Source organism: Nansenia antarctica (assembly GCF_963989245.1).
Source record: "Nansenia antarctica genome assembly, chromosome: 11".
Classification (NCBI taxonomy): Eukaryota; Metazoa; Chordata; class Actinopteri; order Argentiniformes; family Microstomatidae; genus Nansenia; species Nansenia antarctica.
Genome location: NC_137681.1, coordinates 21976558 through 22001204, shown reverse-complemented (window position 1 = coordinate 22001204; position 24647 = coordinate 21976558). Strand labels below are relative to the sequence as shown.

The 24647-nt window shown below is 48.4% G+C and overlaps 1 protein-coding gene across 1 annotated transcript in view; it reads right to left on the bottom strand.

Moving 5' to 3' along the window:
- Window positions 1-1064: 1064 nt before the first annotated feature.
- Window positions 1065-24647, bottom strand: part of cfap44 (cilia and flagella associated protein 44) — a gene marked incomplete at its 5' end in the record, with an annotated part of 32606 nt that continues 9023 nt past the window's right edge. Inside the window, 18 exons of the mRNA XM_080542480.1 lie at window positions 1065-1530; window positions 1847-1981; window positions 2218-2381; window positions 7341-7542; window positions 8104-8220; window positions 8977-9107; window positions 9403-9516; window positions 10019-10214; window positions 12129-12332; window positions 18301-18405; window positions 19394-19627; window positions 19904-20081; window positions 20614-20776; window positions 21521-21720; window positions 22016-22146; window positions 22816-22978; window positions 23650-23705; window positions 24042-24321. Of these exons, the coding sequence (XP_080398606.1) occupies window positions 1306-1530; window positions 1847-1981; window positions 2218-2381; window positions 7341-7542; window positions 8104-8220; window positions 8977-9107; window positions 9403-9516; window positions 10019-10214; window positions 12129-12332; window positions 18301-18405; window positions 19394-19627; window positions 19904-20081; window positions 20614-20776; window positions 21521-21720; window positions 22016-22146; window positions 22816-22978; window positions 23650-23705; window positions 24042-24321 (2998 nt within the window). The 3' untranslated portion in view covers window positions 1065-1305. The remainder of the gene's footprint in view (window positions 1531-1846; window positions 1982-2217; window positions 2382-7340; window positions 7543-8103; window positions 8221-8976; window positions 9108-9402; window positions 9517-10018; window positions 10215-12128; window positions 12333-18300; window positions 18406-19393; window positions 19628-19903; window positions 20082-20613; window positions 20777-21520; window positions 21721-22015; window positions 22147-22815; window positions 22979-23649; window positions 23706-24041; window positions 24322-24647) is intronic.

Sequence of the window (24647 nt, the reverse complement as noted above, 5' to 3'; positions counted from 1 at the left end):
TGCATCACTGTAGTTGTCTACATTAAAACTGTAAGGTTTTTAAACTTAGATTTAAATATTTGTAGGGTTTGGCCTGGGACTATGGAGGACGGAGCAGGAACCCTCTATCACCCATAGAGGAGGAGCCCAGCACCAGCCAGTCTCACTCCAAGAGAACATGGACATGGGTCAGCAGTACTCAGCCCAGCACCAGCCAGTCTTACTCCAAGAGAACATGGACATGGGTCAGCAGTACTCAGCCCAGCACCAGCCAGTCTTACTCCAAGAGAACATGGACATGGGTCAGCAGTACTCAGCCCAGCACCAGCCAGTCTCACTCCAAGAGAACATGGACATGGGTCAGCAGTACTCAGCCCAGCACCAGCCAGTCTTACTCCAAGAGAACATGGACATGGGTCAGCAGTACTCAGCCCAGCACCAGCCAGTCTTACTCCAAGAGAACATGGACATGGGTCAGCAGTACTCAGCCCAGCCCCGGCCAGTCTCACTCCAAGAGAACATGGACATGGGTCAGCAGTACTCAGCCCAGCACCAGCCAGTCTCACTCCAAGAGAACATGGACATGGGTCAGCAGTACTCAGCCCAGCCCCGGCCAGTCTTACTCCAAGAGAACATGGGTCAGCAGTGCTCAGCCCAGCCCCGGCCAGTCGGGTCCCTCCAAGAGAGGAAAAGGGCTAACCAAAGGAGGCAGGGAGAGTGGAGATGGACCAGATCTTCACCCAGACCACAAGAGAGCCAGGAAATGATGGTCCCAGAACTAGATGTATATTTATCATATATTTATATTCTACTTTATTTAAATAAATAACATTTAAGATGATCACTGACCATGCTGTTTTTGTCACATTGTACGTGTCCGTGAGTTGTTGTCTTATTGAGTGTCGAAGAAAAGCCGATGTTGCAGTCTCTTGCAATGGGGATACTGCCCGTGTTCATAATGCAATATCGTTAGTCATACGCTATATTGAGCACACACACACACACACAATTATAATTATTTATTTATTTTTACAAAAAAAATGTTAAAGTGCTGCACAAAAGCACTAGAAATACCTTTGGTTAGTTATGACACTATGGTGACCCACAGCCATAGTCTTGTCTATGTATGGGAAACACAGGTGTGTCTTAGGGTCATTTATTTGGGTGTGTTGTGTTTGAGCAGGTACAGGGATATTGAGTTGTGTGAATATATTCTTGGGGTGACTGATTCCTGTGTGTGTGTGTGTGTGTGTAAGATATGTCAATCACGTTGTGGTGTATGTATGTGTATGGTGTGTGTATGTGTGTGTGTGTGTGTGTGTGTTGTCACTTCCTTGTCCTGTCCTGGCTGGGCCGGGGCTGGGGGCCGGGGCTGGGCCGGGGGATGCCAGGGGGGTGTATGGGGGGCAGGATGACACCTCCCTTATGGGACAGGACGTTGATCTCCTGCCTCAGCGCCGCGGCCTCGTGGGCCTGGTCCTGGACCAGCCGGCTCAGCCTCCTCCTCTCCTCCTCCTCCTCAGCCCGCCTGCGGCCCTGGAACTGAGCCCCCTGGTAACACACACACACACACACACACACACACACGATGAGAGAGACACACACATACACACGCACACACAGGATGAGAGAGAGACAGACACACACACACACACACACACACACACAGGATGAAAGAGAGACACACACACACACACACGCACACACACACACACACACACATACATAGGATGAGAGAGACACACACACACAATATCACACAGACAGTGTTATTTACTGCATAAAAAATATACAGTATATCGCAGATGAGACACACACACATGCGCACACACAAGTTGTGCCAGAACACTCTTGACACACCACCCACCATCTTCTTCTGCCTGGTGTTGAGCTTCTCCTCCAGCTCCTTCCTCTGGCCCAGCAGGCTGGTCATTCTGAGGACACGCTCTGTGTGACGCCTGGTCACCTCCATCAGTCTCTGCTTGGCTGCTGTCACCTTCACCTGACCACACACACACACACACACACACACACACCCACACACACACACACCCCCCGATGAATACCTACAATACAGTATACATGATGTACCTTACACAAGTAAGTGACAATACACACACACGCAGACACACACACACCGATGAATACCTACAATACAGTATACATGATGTACCTTACACAAGTAAGTGACAATACACACACACACACACACACCCACACACACACACACACACTTACGTCCCACTGTTTGAGCTCCAATGCGTATGTGGCCTCTCTGACTCTGCTCTCCTGTCTCATCTCCTCCAGGTTCCTGTTCCCAGACACACGCGTCTGCAGGGCCTCCAGATCCACCAGCTTCCCAAACTTCATCAGCATCAGCTGCTCACAGCGGGCCTCCAGCCCTACACACACACACACACACACACGTGTTACGGTTAGTCAATGTATTTGGACCCAGGTGCAGAGCAGAACAGAATAGATCGATGCAGGGATATGATTCAAAATAAAGGTACTCTTTATTTGAGCAACATGAATAATAAACCTCACAGTAAGCGATGAAACAAAAGAGGAGAAAGCAAGTCTCTGATGAATGCGTAAATAATAATAGAAATCAAAAACAACAAAACAAAAGGGGAGTTGGCTTTCGTCTCCCAAAACGCTGTCAATAGAATATGGCAATGCAAACTACTTACAACAGTCAATAGGTACTTATCTCCTAGGCAGACGAGGAGCGATAAGGCTACGAGGACACGCACACTCACACAACGCAACGTAAAGTGAACAACCGACACAGAGGGAAAACACAGGGGGATATAAATAGACCAAGACAATCACTCACAGCTGTTAACAATCACAGACAATTAGGACAGACAGAGAAACAATACACATCAAAGGGGGCGCCAAAGGGTCGCTCAACAGTAGAGCGATCCCCAACCTGACAGTATCCACCCCCCCGACCCCACCTGGGTGCCTCAGGATGTAACCGTCGATAGTCCTCAATCAGAGAAGGGTCCAGTATATCCCTCTGAGGCACCCAGGACCGTTCCTCCGGCCCATACCCCTCCCAGTCCACCAAAAACTGAAACCCCCTACCCCTCCGACGGCAATTCATGATCCTCCTCACCGTGTATACCGTTTGTCCATCAACGATACGCGGCGGGGGGATAGGGGGGGGTGGCGGGGCCAGGGGGCATGTAATGAAGGGTTTCAGGAGGGACACATGAAAGGTGGGATGAACCCGCATGGATGGTGGAAGTAGCAGTTTATATGCCACCGGGTTCACCCGCCGCACCACCTTGAAGGGTCCCACAAAACGAGGCGCCAGTTTCCTCGACTCAACCCGGAGAGGAAGGTCCCGGGTCGAGAGCCACACCTTCTGCCCCGGGCGAAAGATCGGGGCCGGGCGACGCCTGCGGTTGGCCTGAAGCTGGGACCGGACCGAAGCCCGCTGAAGCGCCGCCCTCACCCGCCTCCAGGTCCGACGACAGCGACCGACGTGGACCTGGACGGAGGGCACCTCCGCCTCCTCCTCCTGCTCAGGGAATAGGGGGGGTTGATAATCATACTGACATTGAAAGGGGGACAGTCCAGTGGAAGAGCAGAGGAGGGTGTTGTAGGCGTACTCCGCCCACGCCAGCCGTCGGCTCCACGTCGCCGGATTGCCGGAGACGTAGCACCTCAGCACGCCCCACAACCCCCCCAGGATCAGGCTCCCGCCTGAGTGCCGTCCTTACCACTCTATCAATCCCCCATGACACGGGGGCAACAATGAGGGTCTCTGGAACAATGGGATGGGTTCTTTCTACTATGTCGACCGGGTCAAACTGTCGGGAGAGGGCGTCTGGCTTAGTGTTCTTAGACCCTGGCCTAAAGGAGATGGAGAAGCGGAAGCGAGTGAAAAACAGCGCCCACCTGGCTTGTCGTGAATTGAGCCGCTTCGCCCCCTGAATGTAGGCCAGGTTTTTGTGGTCGGTCCATACTACAAAAGGCTGCACGGCCCCCTCCAGCCACTGTCTCCACTCCTCCAGCGCCAATTTAATAGCCAAAAGCTCCCGATTCCCTACATCGTAGTTCCGTTCCGCCGATGACAGCCGACGTGAAAAAAAAGCGCATGGGTGCACCTTCCCATCCTTTACACACCTCTGGGAGAGCACTGCTCCCACCGCTACGTCGGAGGCGTCCACCTCCACCAGAAATGGTATTTCAGAGTCTGGGTGGACTAGGACAGGGGCAGAGGTGAACCGCTGTTTGAGGTCCACGAAGGCGCTCTCCGCCTCCGTGGACCAGACGAAGGCCTGCAGGGTGGTCCTGGTGAGAGCAGTAAGAGGGGCAGCTAGGGCGCTAAAGTTACGGATAAACCGTCTATAAAAGTTAGCAAAGCCTAAAAATCGCTGTAGCTATTTGAGAGAGGAGGGACGGGGCCAGTCTAATACGGCGCTAACTTTAGCAGGATCCATGCGTAAATCCCCCCTCGTCACAATGAACCCTAAAAACGAAACTGTGTCTGCATGAAAGACACACTTTTCCTCTTTCACAAATAATTGGTAGTGGAGGAGACGCTGGAGGACTTGACGGACATGTTGTTGGTGTTGAGCAATGTCCTCAGAAAAAAATTGAATATCATCCAGATATACAAAAACCGAGTGACCGATTAAATCCCGCAGTACATCATTTACCAGCGCTTGAAATACTGCGGGGGCATTGGTGAGGCCAAACGGCATAACAAGATATTCATAATGTCCATTGGGTGTGTTAAAGGCGGTTTTCCATTCATCCCCCTCCCTAATCCTCACCAGATTGTAAGCATTGCGAAGGTCCAATTTAGTAAACAGTCGCGCCCCCTGCAGCGATTCAAAGGCGGTATCCATCAGAGGAAGGGGGTAACGATTCTTAATCGTGATGTCATTCAGCCCCCGGTAATCAATGCAGGGACGCTGTCCCCCGTCCTTCTTCGCCACGAAGAAGAAGCCTGCGCCAGCGGGCGAGGTGGAGGGACGGATATGACCCGCGGCCAGTGCCTCCGTGATAGTCATTCATGGAGAGGGTCTCCGGGCGAGAAAGAGAAAACAAGCGTCCCCGTGGCTGCAACGTACCCGGTAGAAGATCAATAGTGCAGTCATAGGGTCTATGAGGGGGTAGCTCCTTGGCCCTAGATTTACTAAATACCTCCCCCAGGTCCCAATATATCCGGGGCACGCCTGTCAGATCAGAACTGGGGAGGGGAGCAGGAACAGAGAGACTAGAGAGAGCGGTGTGTGACTTAGGTTGGGATAGGGACAGCAACGGGGATGGGAGAGTAGTGGGTGGGGTAGTGGGCGGGGTGTCACCGTGCACAGTGACAGAGGCTGCTTTCAAGGCGAGCCGTCCTGTAGACCAGTCAATACGGGGGTTGAGGGCAGCTAGCCAGGGGTGGCCTAGTACGATAGGGCAATCAGGCGAGGTTACAATAAAAAACTGTATGGTTTCCCAACGACCCCCCCCCACCTGGAGACGCACCGGCACCGTGCGTTGAGTGATGGTACCCAACCCCAAAGGCCGACCGTCCAGGGCCCGAACTGGAACCGGTTTCTCCAACCTTTCTAAAGGAACCCCCCACCCCCCGACCAGACCTTCATCCATCAAATTCCCCGCTGCCCCTGAGTCCACCAGTGCCCGAACACGACGAATACTGCCCCCCCACCGCACCTTACATTAAAAAAAAGTTTGTGGATCGTTAAACCCCGAGGGTAGGTCCCCACCCGCCAGTACCCCTCCCGATACTAGCGGGCTGCCCCGTTTCCCCGAGGTCCCTGGGCAGGTGACCCTTGCGCCCGCACCTAAAACAGCGCCGCTCGTCCAGCCGACGCCGCTTCTCTGTGCTGGAGAGATGTGCCGCGCCCAGTTGCATGGCCTCCTCTTCCTCCGTGGTCTCCTCTGGAAACCATCGGGCGGCCTTTCTAGCCGGAGGGGGTCGGAACGGAGCACCCTGTGACGAGCCCCTCTCACGAGCTCGCTCTCGGCGCCGATTGTCCACCTGCACTGAGAGCGCCACTATACCGTCCAGCCACTCCGGGAGCTCCCGGAGAGCGAGTTCGTCCTTCATCGCCTCCGAGAGCCCCTGCGCAAAGAGTACCACGAGAGCTTTCTCCTCCCAACCCGCCTCCTTAGCCAGGGTGGGGGAACTCTATGGAGTAGTCCGCCACAGAGCGATCCCCCTGTCGACAAGCCGTGAGCCGCCGGCCGGCTTCGTGCCCCGATATCACCCGGGAGGTGTCGAATATCTTGCGTAACTCCCGGGTGAAGGCTGTAGCATCGAAACACGCCGGTGACTGGCTCTCCCACTCGGCCGTGGCCCAGGAGAGGGCTCGGCCCGTCAACAGGGTAATGATGTACGCCACCCGGGACTGCTCGGTGGGGAAGGTCAGGGGCTGCAGACTGAAGATCAGTGAGCATTGGGTCAGGAACTCTCTGCAACCCTCTGGTCGTCCATCGTAGCGCTCGGGAGGAGGCAGCCGGGGTTCCCGAGTGATCACTGGAAGAAGAGGAGGCTGCCGCTGCCGCTGGTGGAGTAGGGTTGGCCTGAGCGGCCATCAAGTTGTTGATAGAGCGGGTCAGCTGCTGTAGCTCGGCCATCATTGTCTGCTGATTCCTCTCCTGCTGGGCTACCAAAGCCCCCTGGTTTGCTAGCACAGTACGAATGTGTTCTGCCTCTGCTGGGTCCATAATGGTCGGTTGTGACCCAGGTGCAGAGCAGAGCAGGTGCAGAGCAGAACAGAATAGATCGATGCAGGGATATGATTCAAAATAAAGGTACTCTTTATTTGAGCAACATGAATAATAAACCGCACAGTAAGCGATGAAACAAAAGAGGAGAAAGCAAGTCTCCGATGAATGCGTAAATAATAATAGAAATCAAAAACAACAAAACAAAAGGGGAGTTGGCTTTCGTCTCCCAAAACGCTGTCAATAGAATATGGCAATGCAAACTACTTACAATAGTCAATAGGTACTTATCTCCTAGGCAGACGAGGAGCGATAAGGCTACGAGGACACGCACACTCACACAACGCAACGTAAAGTGAACAACCGACACAGAGGGAAAACACAGGGGGATATAAATAGACCAAGACAATCACTCACAGCTGTCAACAATCACAGACAATTAGGACAGACAGAGAAACAATACACATCAAAGGGGGCGCCAAAGGGTCGCTCAACAGTAGAGCGATCCCCAACCTGACACACACGTCCCAATTTAAGAAAACCCCCATCCCCAACTCCCAGTCTCTAAGACCGAACCCACCCAACCCACCCACCGAACCCACCCACCCAAAGCACCCATCCTTCCCCCGGCCCGAGTCTACCTGTGTGGGGTAACTCACCCTGGATCTTGGCCTCCATGTCCTTGCGGTCGTGGATGAGCTGGACGTGCTGCTGCCTGGCCTGTCTGTAGAGGTCTCTCTGCTCACTCTTCTCCACCTGCAGCTCCTTGATCCTCTCCTGCAGCCCCCCCAGCGCCACCGTGTTCAACACCAACGCCGGGGCCAGGCAGGGGGGCACCACGCTGTTACTCACAAACTCTATCTGTTACAGGGAGGGAGAGAGGGAGGGAGAGGGAGGGAGGGAGGGGGAGGGAGGGAGGGAGGGAGAGGGAGGGAGGGAGGGAGGGGGAGGGAGGGAGGGGGAGGGAGGGAGGGAGGGGGAGGGAGGGAGCGAGGGGGAGGGAAAGAGAGAGAGAAAGAGAGAGAGAGGGAGGGGGAGGGAAAGAGAGATAGGGAGGGAGAGAGAGAGAGCAAGAGATATAGGGAGGGAGAGAGAGAGAGAGAGAGAGAGAGAGAGAGAGAAAGAGAGAGGGAGGGAGGGAGAGAGAGAGAGAGAGAGGGGGGGATTGGGAGGGAGAGAGAGAGAGAGGGAGGGAGGGAGGGAGGGGCAGGGAAAGAAAGAGAGATAGGGAGGGAGAGAGAGAGAGAGAGGGAGGAAGGGAGGGAGGGGGAGGGAAAGAGAGAGAGAAAGAGAGAGAGGGAAAGAGAGAGAGAGGAAGGAGCAGGGGGTAATTTGTGATGGAAAAAGAGAGGAACAGGTTGTCAATAAATGAATCCATACAAAAGAGTAGAAGAGAAGCTGCTGGTGGAGCTCCTGGCTGACCTGGTGCAGTCTGAGGGGGACCACCACGTCCAGATCATTCAGCTTCAGCTGCTTCTCCCTGTTGAACAGCTCCAGGTCGCCCTCTGCTGCCTTCAGACTGCCATGCACAACCTTCTCCTGCCAGGACCACCACACATACTCAGTCAGTCAAAGAACTCCCAAAAAGTATAGACATATAAATATATATATATATGTGTTACGGTACATGTGGGAAAACGGTTTATGTCGGCATTTCCGGGGACATGGCAGCATAAAACGTCGACTTGGTACATGCTGGCATGTCTAACCCTAACCTTAACCCTAACCCTACCCCTAACCCTAACCTTAACCCTAGCACCCTAGCACCTAACCCTAACCCTAGTTTTCCCACATGTACCGTATTCCCACATGTACCGTAACATCTATATTTATTTTATATATATTGATATATTTATATTCTCATAAGTACCTAGTGTATGAATGAATGAATGAATGGTTTAATGAATGAATGGTTTAATGAATGAATGTTTTAATGAATGAATGGTTTAATGAATGAATGGTTTAATGACCACACGACCAAGGTCGGTGGAAGTTGTTGTCGGTACAGATGGAAAAAAACTCAATACAGCAGTGTCAATTACATCAAACACACACACATTACACATGACTATCACAATGGACAGTGTACACACATAACCACAAGACAAAATGTATACAAGTATAAAATATATATGTAATAACTGTTCAAATAAAACAAACAGTTAGGTCCTCCGAGCGGGTCATCGAAAAAAGATGAAGTGACAAATGACAAAAGAAGAGAGGAAAGAGAGAGAGAGAGGGGGAATAGAGAGAGAGAGGGGGGGGGGGGGTTATAGGGTCTAGGGGAGGTCTCACCTTCTTGACCAGAGAGTCCCACTCCTTCCTCAGGCTGTCTGCAGTCTTCCTCTCCTCCACCAGCAGCTCCTCCAGGTCCACACGACGCTCACGCAGCTGCACCATGTTCTCAAACAGCCCCGGGTCACAGTCTGGTACACACACACACACACACACACACACACACACACACACACCGAGGTAAGCACACATCAAGGCCGACAGACACACACACACACACACACACACACACACACCGAGGTAAGCACACATCAAGGCCAACAGACACACACACACACACACACACCGAGGTAAACACACATCAAGGCCGATAGACACACACACACACACACACATACCAGGCAGCCAATTCAAAAGGGGAGTGACACACAGCGTGTATGAGAGGGTCTCAGTGATATTTGGGGAGGGGGGGGGGGCAGTACTCACTGGGAGGGCAGACGCTGTCGTCCAGCGCCTCGCCGCCCTCGGACCCGCTGTCATCCTGATCCTCGTCCCAGTCCGACTCTTCATCAGAGTCTTCATCACTGTCCTCCTCCTCGTCTGTTACACAACATCAACAGATGAGGCACTGACTCACACACAGGGACACGGACACACACACACACTCACACTCACACGCACAGGCGCACACACACACACACACACACACACACACACACACACACAGGGACACGGACACACACACACACACACACACACAGGCGCACACACACACACACAGGGACACAGGGACACAGACACACACACTCACACACACAGGCGCACACACACACACACACACACACACAGGCACAGGCGCACGCGCACACACACACACACACGCACACACACACACACACACACACACACACACACGTATCCAGTGATATCAATCGTCTGAGTGTCTAGAAAAGCGCTATATAAGTCTAATGTATTATTATTATTATTATTATTATTATTAGTAGTAGTAGTAGTAGTAGTAGTAGTAGTAGTAGTAGTAGTAGTAGTAGTAGTAGTAGTAGTAGTAGTAGTAGTAGTAGTAGTAGTAGTATTATCCACTCACCGTCATCGCCATCATTCTCTTTCTTCTTGGCGCGTTTGATCTTCTTCTTGAAGACCCTGGTGAGGAAGTCTGCAAACTTGTTGTTCTCCCCCAGCGAGGCGTGGAAGGTGGCAGCGACGGCCCTCTCCCTGTCCTGCAGCTTGGCCACGTCCCTCCGCCTCAGCTCCGCCTGCTGCTGACACTCCTCCAGCTGAGCCTGGCAGAGAGGAGAGGGGAGCCACCATGATCATGTGGTGTGACAACACTCCTCCAGCTGAGCCTGGCAGACAGGAGAGGGGAGCCACCATGATCATGTGGCGTGACAACACTCCTCCAGCTGAGCCTGGCCTGAACCGTCTCCGTCTCACAGGCACACACAGACACACACGCTTGTGCGCACACACAGACACACACAGGCTGGGTTGCACCAACCTGGTTTAAATTTTAAACCGGTTTAAATCAAGGGTTATCTACTAATCCTGTTGCACCAATTTTAATCCTAGTTTAAACCTAGTTTAATTTAATCTTGGTTTAAATCTAACCTGGTTTAAACCTGGTTTAAATCAAGTCTGTTGCACCAGTAATTTTAAACCTAGTTTAAACCTGGATTAGCAATTATATTTAAACCACCCCTGGAGGAGGTTTATGTTAGGTTTATTTCAGTTTTAATGACAACATGGCTGCATATCTTCGCTGGATGAGAATAAAGGAAAGAGTTTCTCGCAGGAAAATTCAAGACAGATTAAACCCAAAAAATAATTTTAATTTTAATCATAATTTTATTGTGATATCATTTTATAGTGATATAAAGTGAATAATTCAATGGTGAGTTTTCCCAATGGTATAGCTTTACAAAATACTGTTTACTGTCATATACCTCAATGGGAAGGTTGCACCAGCTATCAAGCATGAAAGTGAAAGGAACTCTCAAACGCCCTCACAGTTCTGGGGGGCTGCATGTCTACTATTTACATGGATTGTACAGTATTTAGAACCATCTTCAAACCAATATGAATAATGAATATGAATACACCAACCAAATAATGTGATTGATTTAGCTGTTCATATTATAGGGTCTGATATCTATTTCATATGCAATGTCTTGTCCTTTTTACACATACCGGTACTCAGTATTTTGTTTCCCTCAAAAGTAACACTGCATTGAACCTGAGATTTACAAATTCATATTACACCAAAAAACATACAGTTATATTTTGTGTACCCTTGTAAATGGAAAATTGTCAGTGTGGAATAGCGCTAATGTTACAGGGTAGAGTGGTAACAACACTGCTCCCTGTTTTATTTTAGACTCAATGCATGACATTGAGCCATGGTGACAGAATCAATCAAGTTTATTGTTACATCCCATTATGCAAGTATCTTTTTGGAGTTCACTAGACTAGTCCACAGTGTGCAGAATTGTCAGCAGAGTGTCAAAGGTATATAATAATGTACTGTAACGATCCTGTATGGGGCCCGTTAACAGCTCCACCAAGCGAGTTAACTCTGAGTTAGTCTTGGTATAGTGGTTAGCGCGGCCGTCGGTTATGCGGGAGATCGGGGTTCGATTCCCGCATGGGGCGAGTTACACTAGAAGATTCCCGTTCGCTACACTGGTGTCAGAAGTGGGATGGAAGGAAGGCCATCGGAGAGGCGTGTCCACGTGAGGGACTTGACATAGTGAAGCGTGAGGGCACGCTCTCCCGAACGGTGAGGATAGTGTAACGATTCTGTATGGGGCCCGTTAACAGCTCCACCAAGCGAGTTAACTCTGAGTTAACTCTCTTGGTATAGTGGTTAGCGCGGCCGTCGGTTATGCGGGAGATCGGGGTTCGATTCCCGCATGGGGCGAGTTACACTAGAAGATTCCCGTTCGCTACAATACCATGCCATCTACCGCATCGCGCAAGCCTACACACACACACACACACACACACACACAGACTCTCTCACACACAGACTCACAGACAGACACAGACAGACACACACATAGACTCACAGACAGACAGACACACACACACACAGACTCACAGACAGACACACACACACACACACACACACAGACAGACACACACACCGACTCACCGACAAACACAGACACACAAACACAGAGACACATACACACACCCACCCGGATGTGTGCCTCCTCCTCCATGCGTGCGTTGAGCCTCTCCTGCAGGGTGTTCTCCCTCTTCTCTGACTCCTTCAGCAGCAGCAGCTCCTGGAACAGGGTGATGTGGCGCAGGTCGGCCAGCTTCATGTCCACGTCCAGGCCCAGCTTCTCATGACGCAGAAGGCACAGCTCTGCGTCGAACCGCCACACCCAACCCTCCATCTATAGGACATGGGGGGGGGGGGGGGGGGGGGGCAGGAGCGGGGAGAAGAGAATGGAAATGAAGGATCTGATTGATACACCATGTGTGAAAGCATAACAATTATTTGAACCCTAATCTACTGTTATCTACTGTAGTCTGCTGTCATATACGGTCATCTACTGTCATCTACTGTACTCTACTGTAGTCTACTGACATCTACTGTCATCTACTGTAATTTACGGTCATCTACTGACATCTACTGTCATATACTGTAATCTGCTGTGATCTGCTGTCATCTACTGTCATCTACTGTCATCTACTGTCATCTACTGTACTCTACTGTAGTCTACTGTCATCTACTGTCATCTGCTATCGTCTACTGCCATCTACTGTCATCTACTGTCATCTACTGTCATCTACTGTACTCTACTGTCATTTACTGTACTCTACTGTCATCTACTGTACTCTACTGTCATCTACTGTACTCTACTGTCATCTACTGTACTCTACTGTCATCTACTGTACTCTACTGTAGTCTACTGTCATCTACTGTCATCTGCTATCGTCTACTGCCATCTACTGTCATCTACTGTCATCTGCTGTCATATACTGTACTCTACTGTCATCTACTGTACTCTACTGTCATCTACTGTCATCTGCTGTCATCTACTGTCATCTACTGTCATCTACTGTCATCTACTGTACTCTACTGTCATCTACTGTCATCTACTGTCATCTACTGTCATCTACTGTCATTTACTGTACTCTACTGTCATCTACTGTCATCTGCTGTCATCTACTGTAGTCTACTGTCATCTACTGTCATCTGCTATCGTCTACTGCCATCTACTGTCATCTACTGTCATCTACTGTCATCTACTGTACTCTACTGTCATCTACTGTACTCTACTGTCATCTACTGTACTCTACTGTAGTCTACTGTCATCTACTGTCATCTGCTATCGTCTACTGCCATCTACTGTCATCTACTGTCATCTGCTGTCATATACTGTACTCTACTGTCATATACGGTCATCTACTGTCATCTACTGTACTCTACTGTAGTCTACTGACATCTACTGTCATCTACTGTAATTTACGGTCATCTACTGACATCTACTGTCATATACTGTAATCTGCTGTGATCTGCTGTCATCTACTGTCATCTACTGTCATCTACTGTCATCTACTGTACTCTACTGTAGTCTACTGTCATCTACTGTCATCTGCTATCGTCTACTGCCATCTACTGTCATCTACTGTCATCTACTGTCATCTACTGTACTCTACTGTCATTTACTGTACTCTACTGTCATCTACTGTACTCTACTGTCATCTACTGTACTCTACTGTCATCTACTGTACTCTACTGTCATCTACTGTACTCTACTGTAGTCTACTGTCATCTACTGTCATCTGCTATCGTCTACTGCCATCTACTGTCATCTACTGTCATCTGCTGTCATATACTGTACTCTACTGTCATCTACTGTACTCTACTGTCATCTACTGTCATCTGCTGTCATCTACTGTCATCTACTGTCATCTACTGTCATCTACTGTACTCTACTGTCATCTACTGTCATCTACTGTCATCTACTGTCATCTACTGTCATTTACTGTACTCTACTGTCATCTACTGTCATCTGCTGTCATCTACTGTCATCTACTGTACTCTACTGTCATCTACTGTACTCTACTGTCATCTACTGTCATCTACTGTCATCTACTGTCATCTACTGTCATTTACTGTACTCTACTGTCATCTACTGTCATCTACTGTTATCTACTGTCATCTACTGTCATCTACTGTCATCTACTGTCATCTACTGTACTCTACTGTACTCTACTGTCATCTACTGTAATCTACTGTTATCTACTGTCATCTACTGTACTCTACTGTCATCTACTGTACTCTACTGTCATCTACTGTAATCTACTGTCATCTACTGTCATCTACTGTCATCTGCTGTCATCTACTGTCATCTACTGTCATCTACTGTCATCTACTGTACTCTACTGTCATCTACTGTCATCTACTGTACTCTACTGTCATCTACTGCCATCTACTGTCATCTGCTGTCATCTACTGTCATCTACTGTCTAGTGTTGTTCCGATACCGATACTAGTATCGGCATGGCCACCGATACGCACAAAAATGCTGGTATCGGTATCGGCGAGTACTAACAAAAAAAGAAATCCGTTTTTTTTTTTTTTTTTTTTTTTAAGTACTAAAGTTATTTTGTTTGTAAATGTTCACTTGCTGTTGCACTACTACTACGACTGTTTTATATCTTAAATGGATATTGCACTGATTGGCATCTGTGAGAGCCACATTTCAGGTTTTATAAGGGGTTGATTTTTTTTTTTCACCATACCAGGTAGACAATAAAAAAAAGTTCTATAGTATTCACTCTCTGTTGGTATTTTTTTCCTGTTTTACAAAGGTTTTGAGCAGTGCCAGACTAAGTGTTAGCAATAATTTTACATCGAGGTGAGTATGCGGCTCAAAAAACATGTTTTTTTGTTTTGTTTTTTCAAACGCCGTGGTATCGGATCGGTACTCGGTATCGGCAAGTACTGCACGGTCAGGTATCGGGATCGGTATCGGGATCAAAAAATGGTATCGGAACAACACTACTACTGTCATCTACTGTACTCTACTGTCATCTACTGTCATCTACTGTCATCTACTGTCATCTACTGTCATCTACTGACATCTACTGTCATCTACTGTCATCTACTGTCATCTACGGTCATCTACTGTCATCTACTGTCATCTACTGTCATCTACTGTCATCTACTGTACTCTACTGTAATCTACTGTTATCTACTGTCATCTACTGTCATCTACTGTCATCTACTGTCATCTACTGTCATCTACTGTCATTTACTGTACTCTACTGTCATCTACTGTACTCTACTGTCATCTACTGTCATCTACTGTACTCTACTGTCATCTACTGTACTCTACTGTCATCTACTGTAATCTACTGTCATCTACTGTCATCTACTGTCATCTGCTGTCATCTACTGTCATCTACTGTACTCTACTGTCATCTACTGTCATCTACTGTCATCTACTGTCATCTACTGTCATCTGCTGTCATCTACTGTCATCTACTGTCATCTACTGTCATCTACTGTCATCTACTGTTATCTACTGTCATCTACTGTCATCTACTGTCATCTACTGTCATCTACTGTCATCTACTGTCATCTGCTGTCATCTACTGTCATCTACTGTCATCTACTGTCATCTACTGTCATCTACTGTCATCTACTGTACTCTACTGTCATCTACTGTCATCTACTGTACTCTACTGTCATCTACTGTCATCTACTGTCATCTACTGTACTCTACTGTCATCTACTGTCATCTACTGTCATCTACTGTACTCTACTGTCATCTACTGTCATCTACTGTCATCTACTGTCATCTACTGTCATCTACTGTACTCTACTGTCATCTACTGTCATCTACTGTCATCTACTGTCATCTACTGTCATCTACTGTCATCTACTGACATCTACTGTCATCTACTGTCATCTACTGTCATCTACTGTCATCTGCTGTCATCTACTGTCATCTACTGTCATCTACTGTCATCTACTGTCATCTACTGTACTCTACTGTCATCTACTGTCATCTACTGTACTCTACTGTCATCTACTGTCATCTACTGTCATCTACTGTCATCTACTGTACTCTACTGTCATCTACTGTCATCTACTGTCATCTACTGTACTCTACTGTCATCTACTGTCATCTACTGTCATCTACTGTCATCTACTGTCATCTACTGTACTCTACTGTCATCTACTGTCATCTACTGTCATCTACTGTCATCTACTGTCATCTACTGACATCTACTGTCATCTACTGTCATCTACTGTCATCTACTGTCATCTGCTGTCATCTACTGTCATCTACTGTCATCTACTGTCATCTACTGTCATCTACGGTCATCTACTGTACTCTACTGTCATCTACTGTCATCTACGGTCATCTACTGTACTCTACTGTAGTCTACTGACATCTACTGTCATCTACTGTACTCTACTGTCATCTACTGTCATCTACTGTCATCTACTGTCATCTACTGCCATCTACTGCCATCTACTGTCATCTACTGTACTCTACTGTACTCTACTGTACTCTACTGTCATCTACTGTCATCTACTGTCATCTACTGTCATCTACTGTACTCTACTGTCATCTACTGTCATCTACTGTCATCTACTGTACTCTACTGTCATCTACTGTCATCTACTGTCATCTACTGACATCTACTGTCATCTACTGTCATCTACTGTCCTATACTGTACTCTACTGTCATCTACTGTCATCTACTCTCATCTACTGTTATCTACTGTCATCTACTGTCATCTACTGTCATCTACTGTCATCTACTGTCATCTACTGTCATCTACTGTACTCTACTGTCATCTACTGTACTCTACTGTCATCTACTGTCATCTACTGTCATCTACTGTCATCTACTGTACTCTACTGTCATCTACTGTACTCTACTGTCATCTACTGTCATCTACTGTCATCTACTGTCATCTACTGTCATCTACTGTACTCTACTGTCATCTACTGTCATCTACTGTACTCTACTGTCATCTACTGTCATCTACTGTCATCTACTGTACTCTACTGTCATCTACTGTCATCTACTGTCATCTGCTGTCATCTACTGTCATCTACTGTCATCGACTGTCATCTACTGTCATCTACTGTCATCTACTGTCATCTACTGTACTCTACTGTCATCTACTGTACTCTACTGTCATCTACTGTCATCTACTGTCATCTACTGTCATCTACTGTACTCTACTGTCATCTACTGTACTCTACTGTCATCTACTGTCATCTACTGTCATCTACTGTCATCTACTGTCATCTACTGTACTCTACTGTCATCTACTGTCATCTACTGTACTCTACTGTCATCTACTGTCATCTACTGTCATCTACTGTACTCTACTGTCATCTACTGTCATCTACTGTCATCTGCTGTCATCTACTGTACTCTACTGTCATCTACTGTCATCTACTGTACTCTACTGTCATCTACTGTCATCTACTGTCATCTACTGTACTCTACTGTCATCTACTGTCATCTACTGTCATCTACTGTCATCTACTGTCATTTACTGTCATCTACTGTCATCTACTATCATCTACTGTACTCTACTGTCATCTACGGTCATCTACTGTCATCTACTGTCATCTACTGTCATCTACTGTCATCTACTGTCATCTACTGTACTCTACTGTCATCTACGGTCATCTACTGTCATCTACTGTCATCTACTGACATCTGCTGTCATCTGCTGTCATCTACTGTCATCTACTGTCATCTACTGTCATCTACTGTCATCTACTGTTATCTACTGTCATCTACTGTCATCTACTGTCATCTACTGTCATCTACTGTACTCTACTGTCATCTACTGTCATCTACTGTACTCTACTGTCATCTACTGTCATCTACTGTACTCTACTGTCATCTACTGTCATCTGCTGTCATCTACTGTCATCTGCTGTCATCTACTGTCATCTACTGTCATCTACTGTCATCTACTGTCATCTACTGTCATCTACTGTACTCTACTGTCATCTACTGTCATCTACTGTCATCTACTGTACTCTACTGTCATCTACTGTCATCTACTGTCATCTACTGTCATCTACTGTCATCTACTGTCATCTACTGTACTCTACTGTCATCTACTGTCATCTACTGTCATCTACTGTACTCTACTGTCATCTACTGTCATCTACTGTCATCTACTGTCATCTACTGTCATCTACGGTCATCTACTGTCATCTACTGTCATCTACTGTACTCTACTGTCATCTACTGTCATCTACTGTCATCTACTGTCATCTACTGTCATCTACTGTCATCTACGGTCATCTACTGTCATCTACTGTCATCTACGGTCATCTACGGTCATCTGCTGTCATCACACACCTCTTCCAGCAGGGCGTCTTGCTCATACAGCAGCCTGATCTCCTCCTCCTGCCTGGTCTCCTCCTCCAGCGGTGTCAGCACGGTTCCCTCCTCCTCCTCCTCCACCTGTCTCTCCCTCTCTCTCTCCAGAGGCGTAGGGCAGGGGGTCTCTTCCTCCTCTCCTCCCTCTCCACCCCCCTCTCTCTCCAGCTGCTCCAACAGGGTCAGGCCTCCCTCCTCCTCTGGCTCCTGGTCCTGGGTCCCGGCCCTGTGTGTGGGGTGGGGTGGGGTGGGTGGAGGTGGGGTGAGGAAGGGGGGGTTGGCATGGTTCGTGATCTCATTGTTACTCCAGAATGGCAATGACAAGACCTGGTTATACAGTATATGATGGTTCTCATTCAGAATATCAGGTGAAAGTGAAATAATAGAAGTAGGATTGTATCTAAACTAACCTAAATGAATTTCAACATCCTAAATGATGGATTTAAAAAAAAAAAAACTTATTGTGATATAATAATAATAATAATAATAATAACTTTTCATTTGTATAGAACTTTTCCTGCTAACGTTGCAGCTCAAATTGCTCCAATCATCAATTATGATTATATTACCAATATAATCATAATTTAATTATTTAGTAATTTAAAGGCAATATTAAAAAGATGGGGTTTTAGTCTTGACTTGAACGTATTTGCTGAGGTTGCATCCCTAATGTAAACTGGCAGTGCATTCTACAATTTGGGTGCATAAAATGAGAATGCAGCCTCACCAGATCTCTTCTTTTGTACATGTGGAACACAGAGAAAACCAGTGTCAGAAGACCTGGAGAGCTCTATTGGGTTGATATGCTAGCAAAAGATCTTTCAGATATTCTGGTGCTGTGCCAGTGAGAGCTTTATAAACAAGCAGAAGGATCTTGAAATCTATTCTGAACTTAACAGGAAGCCAGTCTCTAAAATAGGAGTTATATGAGCTTGTCTGCTTGTTTTGGTTAAAACTCTCGCTCCTAAATTTCGGACTATTTGCAGCTGGCCAAATGGTGAGTATATTGTGCCAATATTGTGAGTTGTGGTGATAGCGGGGCCTGTGTGGTGTCAGCAGCCCACCTCTGTGCCCTCAGTGCCCCGTAGCGCTGCAGCGTAGCGCGGGTGTAGCGCAGCTTCCTCTCAGGGGTCTCCTCTGGCAGCAGGGCGGGCGTGGCGGGGGCCTGGCGGCGGAGCGGGGGGGGCAGGCGCCCCTGGACGGCCTGGAGGTGCTGGGTCCCAGAGCGGAGCCGCGACACCAGACGGACCTTGGCGTCCCGCAGGGCCATGACCCGGGCGTTCATCTGGGTCTTCTGCTCGTGGATCTGTGACCCAGCCAGAACAACATACACTGACTGCTGTCATTGTCCTCTTTAAATGGTTAAAACGTCATTGATGTTCTAACACAGATATTATATTCTTGTATTCTTATATTCTTTATTCTTGTTCTCTCCATGAAATGTAGTGTCTTTGAGTACTGAGAAAAGCGCTCTACAAAATAAATGCATTATTATTATTATTATTATTATCATTATTATTATTATTATTATTATTATTATTATTATATTATTATGATTATATTATTATTTGAGGTTGTGGACCTTCTCTTCCAGGACGACCAGCTGAGCTCTCTTCTTCTCTGCGTTCATCCTCAGGTGTTCTGGGAGCGTGAAGTCTTTGCCCGTCTTCAGTTTGAAGTCGCCCATGTTCTCCGTGGCCAATCGGATCGCCCGCACGTCCTCTGGGTCCTCACAGTTCTCATTGGGCTTGGCAGCGGAGCTGTGACATCAATACAGAATGACATGGTGACATCAATACAGAATGACATGGTGACATCAATACAGAATGACATAGTGACATCACCATGCTGTCACACAGGAAAAGACAGACTGACACTTTCATAAATCATATCAAAACAAACGGGTAATAGTATGATTGAAGTGAAAAAGGTAAAGCGACCGGTAAGACAGTAGGAGACTGGGTGATAATATAGTAGGAGACTGGGTGATAATACAGTAGGAGACTGGGTGACTGATTATAAGGGTGTCTTTGTCTATCTTTGTCTATCTTTGGCTGTACCGAGACCGACATAACATGACCGATAAAACACAAAAAAACTGATTGTATCAAACTGGTGTGAGGTTAATATGCTATCTAGCATTAGCATAGCTTCTGGACTAAATAAACACCACGCTAATTGTTCAATCACTGGAGACAAATCATCCTAAAATGCATATTTGCGCCTGATAAGAGGGGGGGTTCTACGCTACATATGGTTCTAGTGATGACATCATCACATGGATGTACTGACAGCTCGGCCCACTCCTCCCTCCTCTTCTGGATCTTGGCCCGGGCTTGTTCGGCCTTCTCTGCTGCCTTGCGGAGCTTCTCTGCCTGGCGGCCCGCCAGCTTGGAGCCCCCCAGACGCACCACCCTGGGCTGCAGCACAGCCTCCCCAGACAAGTCCTCCTGCTCTGTTAGGGAGACACACACACACACACACACTAACATGTTATACACTTATGCCAGTAATAAGACACAAGCAGATATAGATGTGATGTTGGTGCTGTCTCTGTCTCTCTCTCTCTCTCTCTCTCTCTCTCTCTCTCTCTCTCTCTCTCTCTCTCTCTCTCTCTCTCTCCTACCTGTGATGTTGGTGCTCTCTCTCTCTCTCTCTCTCTCTCCTACCTGTGATGTTGGTGCTCTCTCTCTCTCTCTCCTACCTGTGATGTTGGTGCTCTCTCTCTCTCTCTCTCTCTCTGTCTCCTACCTGTGATGTTGGTGCTGTCTCTCTCTCTCTCTCTCTCTCTCTCTCTCTCTCTCCTACCTGTGATGTTGGTGCTCTCTCTCTCTCTCTCCTACCTGTGATGTTTCTGCTGTCTCTCTCTCTCTCTCTCTCTCTCTCTCTCTGTCTCCTACCTGTGATGTTGGTGCTGTCTCTCTCTCTCTCTCTCTCTGTCTCTCTCTCTCTCTCTCTCTCTCTCTCCTACCTGTGATGTTTCTGCTGTCTCTCTCTCTCTCTCTCTCCTATCTGTGATGTTGGTGCTGTCTCTCTCTCTCTCTCTCACTCTCTCTCTCTCTCTCTCTCTCTCTCTCTCTCCTACCTGTGATGTTTCTGCTGTCTCTCTCTCTCTCTCTCTCTCTCTCTCTCCTACCTGTGATGTTGGTGCTGTCTCTCTCTCTCTCTCTCTCTCTCTCTCTCTCTCTCTCTCTCCTACCTGTGATGTTGCTGTTGTCTTTGCCGGCCTCAGCCCTCCTCTTGCGTTCTTGGCCCGCCCCCGAACCCCGCCTGTCCCGTCCCCTCTGCTTCAGCTGGTGGAACTTGTCGGACAGCGCCAGCAGCCGATAGGTGGAGATCCTGTGGTCACTCTGGAAAGCTACCACGGTAACGGTGTCCGACTCCAGAGAGTCCCAGAACCTGAACACAACACAGGATACACCCATAGGAAGAGGATAGAAGAGGTGTGTGTGTGTGTGTGTGTGTGTCAGTGTGTATGTGTATCTGCTTGTGTCTTATCCCTGGCATAAGTGTATAACATGTTAGTGTGTGTGTGTGTGTGTGTGTGTGTGTGTGTGTGTGTGTGTGTGTACGTGCGTGTATGTGTATCTGATTGTGTTTTATCCCTGGCATAAGTGTATAACATGTTAGTGTGAGTGTGTGTGTGTGTGTTGTGTGTGTGTGTGTGTGTGTTTTGTGTGTGTGTGGTCCATACCTCTCCTGTAGTTTCTTGAGGGCGAGGCGGTGTCTCTCCTCCTCCCAGGCCAGCTCCCTCCTGGCCTCTCTGACCCTCTGAGCCGTCACCCTCTCTACCTCCTCACGGAACCGAGGGTCCAACTCCAACTCCTACACACACACACACACACACACACACACACACACACATGAACAGGCACGCACAGACACGAACAGACACGCACAGACACGCACAGACATGCACAGACACACACAGACACACACACACACAGACACACACAGATACGCACAGACACACAGACACGCACAGATACGCACAGACACACAGACACGCACAGACACACACAGACACGCACAGATACGCACAGATACGCACAGACATGCACAGACACACACAGACACACACAGACACACACAGACATGCACAGACACACACAGACACACACAGACACACACAGACATGCACAGACACACACAGACACGCACAGACACGCACAGACATGCACAGACATGCACAGACACACAGACACGCACAGATACGCACAGACACGCACAGACACACACAGACACACACGAACAGACACGCACAGACACGCACAGACACACACAGACACACACAGACATGCACAGATACACACAGACACACACAGACATGCACAGATACACACAGACACACACACGCACACACAGACACGCACAGATAAACACACGTTCATACAGGGGCGAGTATAGTTGAAGGAGAACCCTTAGAACTTCAGTAAACACTAGATTCTAGGGTCAGGGGGTTAGAGGGTCAAAAGGGATAGGGGGTCAGGGTACCGTGCGGTGCAGGCGGACTTGCGCAGGCAGACTCTGGTTCTGCTGGAGCAGCTCTTTGAACTGGGTCTGCAGGCCCGCCAGCTTCCTCCTCCTCTCCGCCTTCCTCAACTCGGCCTCTCGACGCATACGGTCCATCTCCAACTTCTGCTTGGCTGTCTCTATGCTAGAGAGGTAGAGAGGAGGGAGGGAGGGAGGGAGGAAGAGAGTCCAGCTAAGTGTCTCCTTCTATGTGTGTGTCTATGTGTGTGTGTGTCTATGTTGTGTGTGTGTGTGTGTGTGTCTGTGTCTACACTCAATGAACACTTTATTAGGAACACCATACTAATACCGGGGGTAGGGCCCTCCTTTTGCTCTCAAAAACGCCTCAATTCTTCGTGGCGTTGATTCTACAAGATGTTGGAAACATTCCTTTGAGATTCTGGTTCCACGATGACCCACATTTTTACAGGTGCACTTTCAAGCGGTGAATATCTGGTTCTAGCACATCCCAAAGGGGTTCTATTGGATTCATGTTCATGAAACCGGTTCGAGACGACGAAATGCTTTGTGACACGGTGCATTATCATGCTGGAAGTAGGCGTTAGAAGATGGGTACATTGTGGCCATGAAGGGATGCACATGGTCAGCAACAACACTCAAATAGGCTGTCGCATTCAAACTATGATTGATTGGTATTAACGGGCCCAAAGTGTGCCAAGAAAACATTCCCCACACCATTACACCACCCCAATGAGGGAGAAGGTGTACAGGTGTTCCTAATAAAGTGTCCGGTGAGTGTATGTTGTGTGTGTCTGTGTGTGTGTGTGTTCTGGGCAGGTGAACCAATCTCCTCACCTGTATGCTGTGGGGTCCTCTATGTCCTGGGCTACCCCCTCCATCTCAATGCCCTCCTGTTACAACAACCACAGACACGGTTAGGATTACATCTACACTCAACTCCCTCTCCTCCCTCCCTCCCTTTCTCTCTCTCTCTCCTCTTCCTCCTCTCCTCCTCCCTAACTCCCTTTCTCCCTCTCCTTCCCTCCCTGCCTCTCTCTCTCTCCCCCCCTCTCTCTCTCTCCCTCCCTCCCCTCCCTCTCTCTCCCCTCTCTCTCTCTCTCCCTCCCTCACCTCTCCCTCCAACACCCTCCCTCCCCCCCCTCCTTCCTTCCCTCACTGACCCCCCTCCCTCCCTCCCCACCTCCCTCCCTCCCTCCCTGTGTGTGTGTTAGCATTAGCCTACTGACCCTAGGTGAGGGTACTCTGGCCTTGCTGTGCTGCAAGGCTCTCTGCAGGTCCTCCTGGGGAAGGAGGCTGAAGGAGAAGATGTTGCCGTCCTCCCCTGTCGTCACGACGAACTGGTCGTCGTAGCTACAGCGCAGCTGGCGCAGGTGTCCGTACTGGTTGTCGTGGACGCCCAAGGCCCAGAAGGCCTGCATGGAGCTGAGGTGGGGGTCCGAGGGCCGCAGGGGGTAGGCCCTGATACTGCCTGACTGCATCCCACACAGCAGCAGCTGCCTACTGGAGCTGGGAGAGAGACCAGGTGACAGGAGGTGAAGTGCGTGTGTGTGTGCGTGTGTGTGTGTGCGTGTGTGTGTGTGCGTGTGCGTGTGTGTGTGTGCGTGTGTGTGTGCGTGTGTGTGTGTGCGTGTGTGTGTGTGTGTGTGTACTGTATTTGTATACACGTGCGTGTGTGCATGTGTTATCTGGGAGACCTACATTTAGAGAAATACTATAAACTTGTTCGTCTTTCGTTTGTTTGTTTGTTTTTTCCTTCATTTGTTTTGTTTTGTTTTTATATTCTCTTTCTATTCCCTATTTCTATTTCCTTATTTCCTTCCATTTCTTTTTTT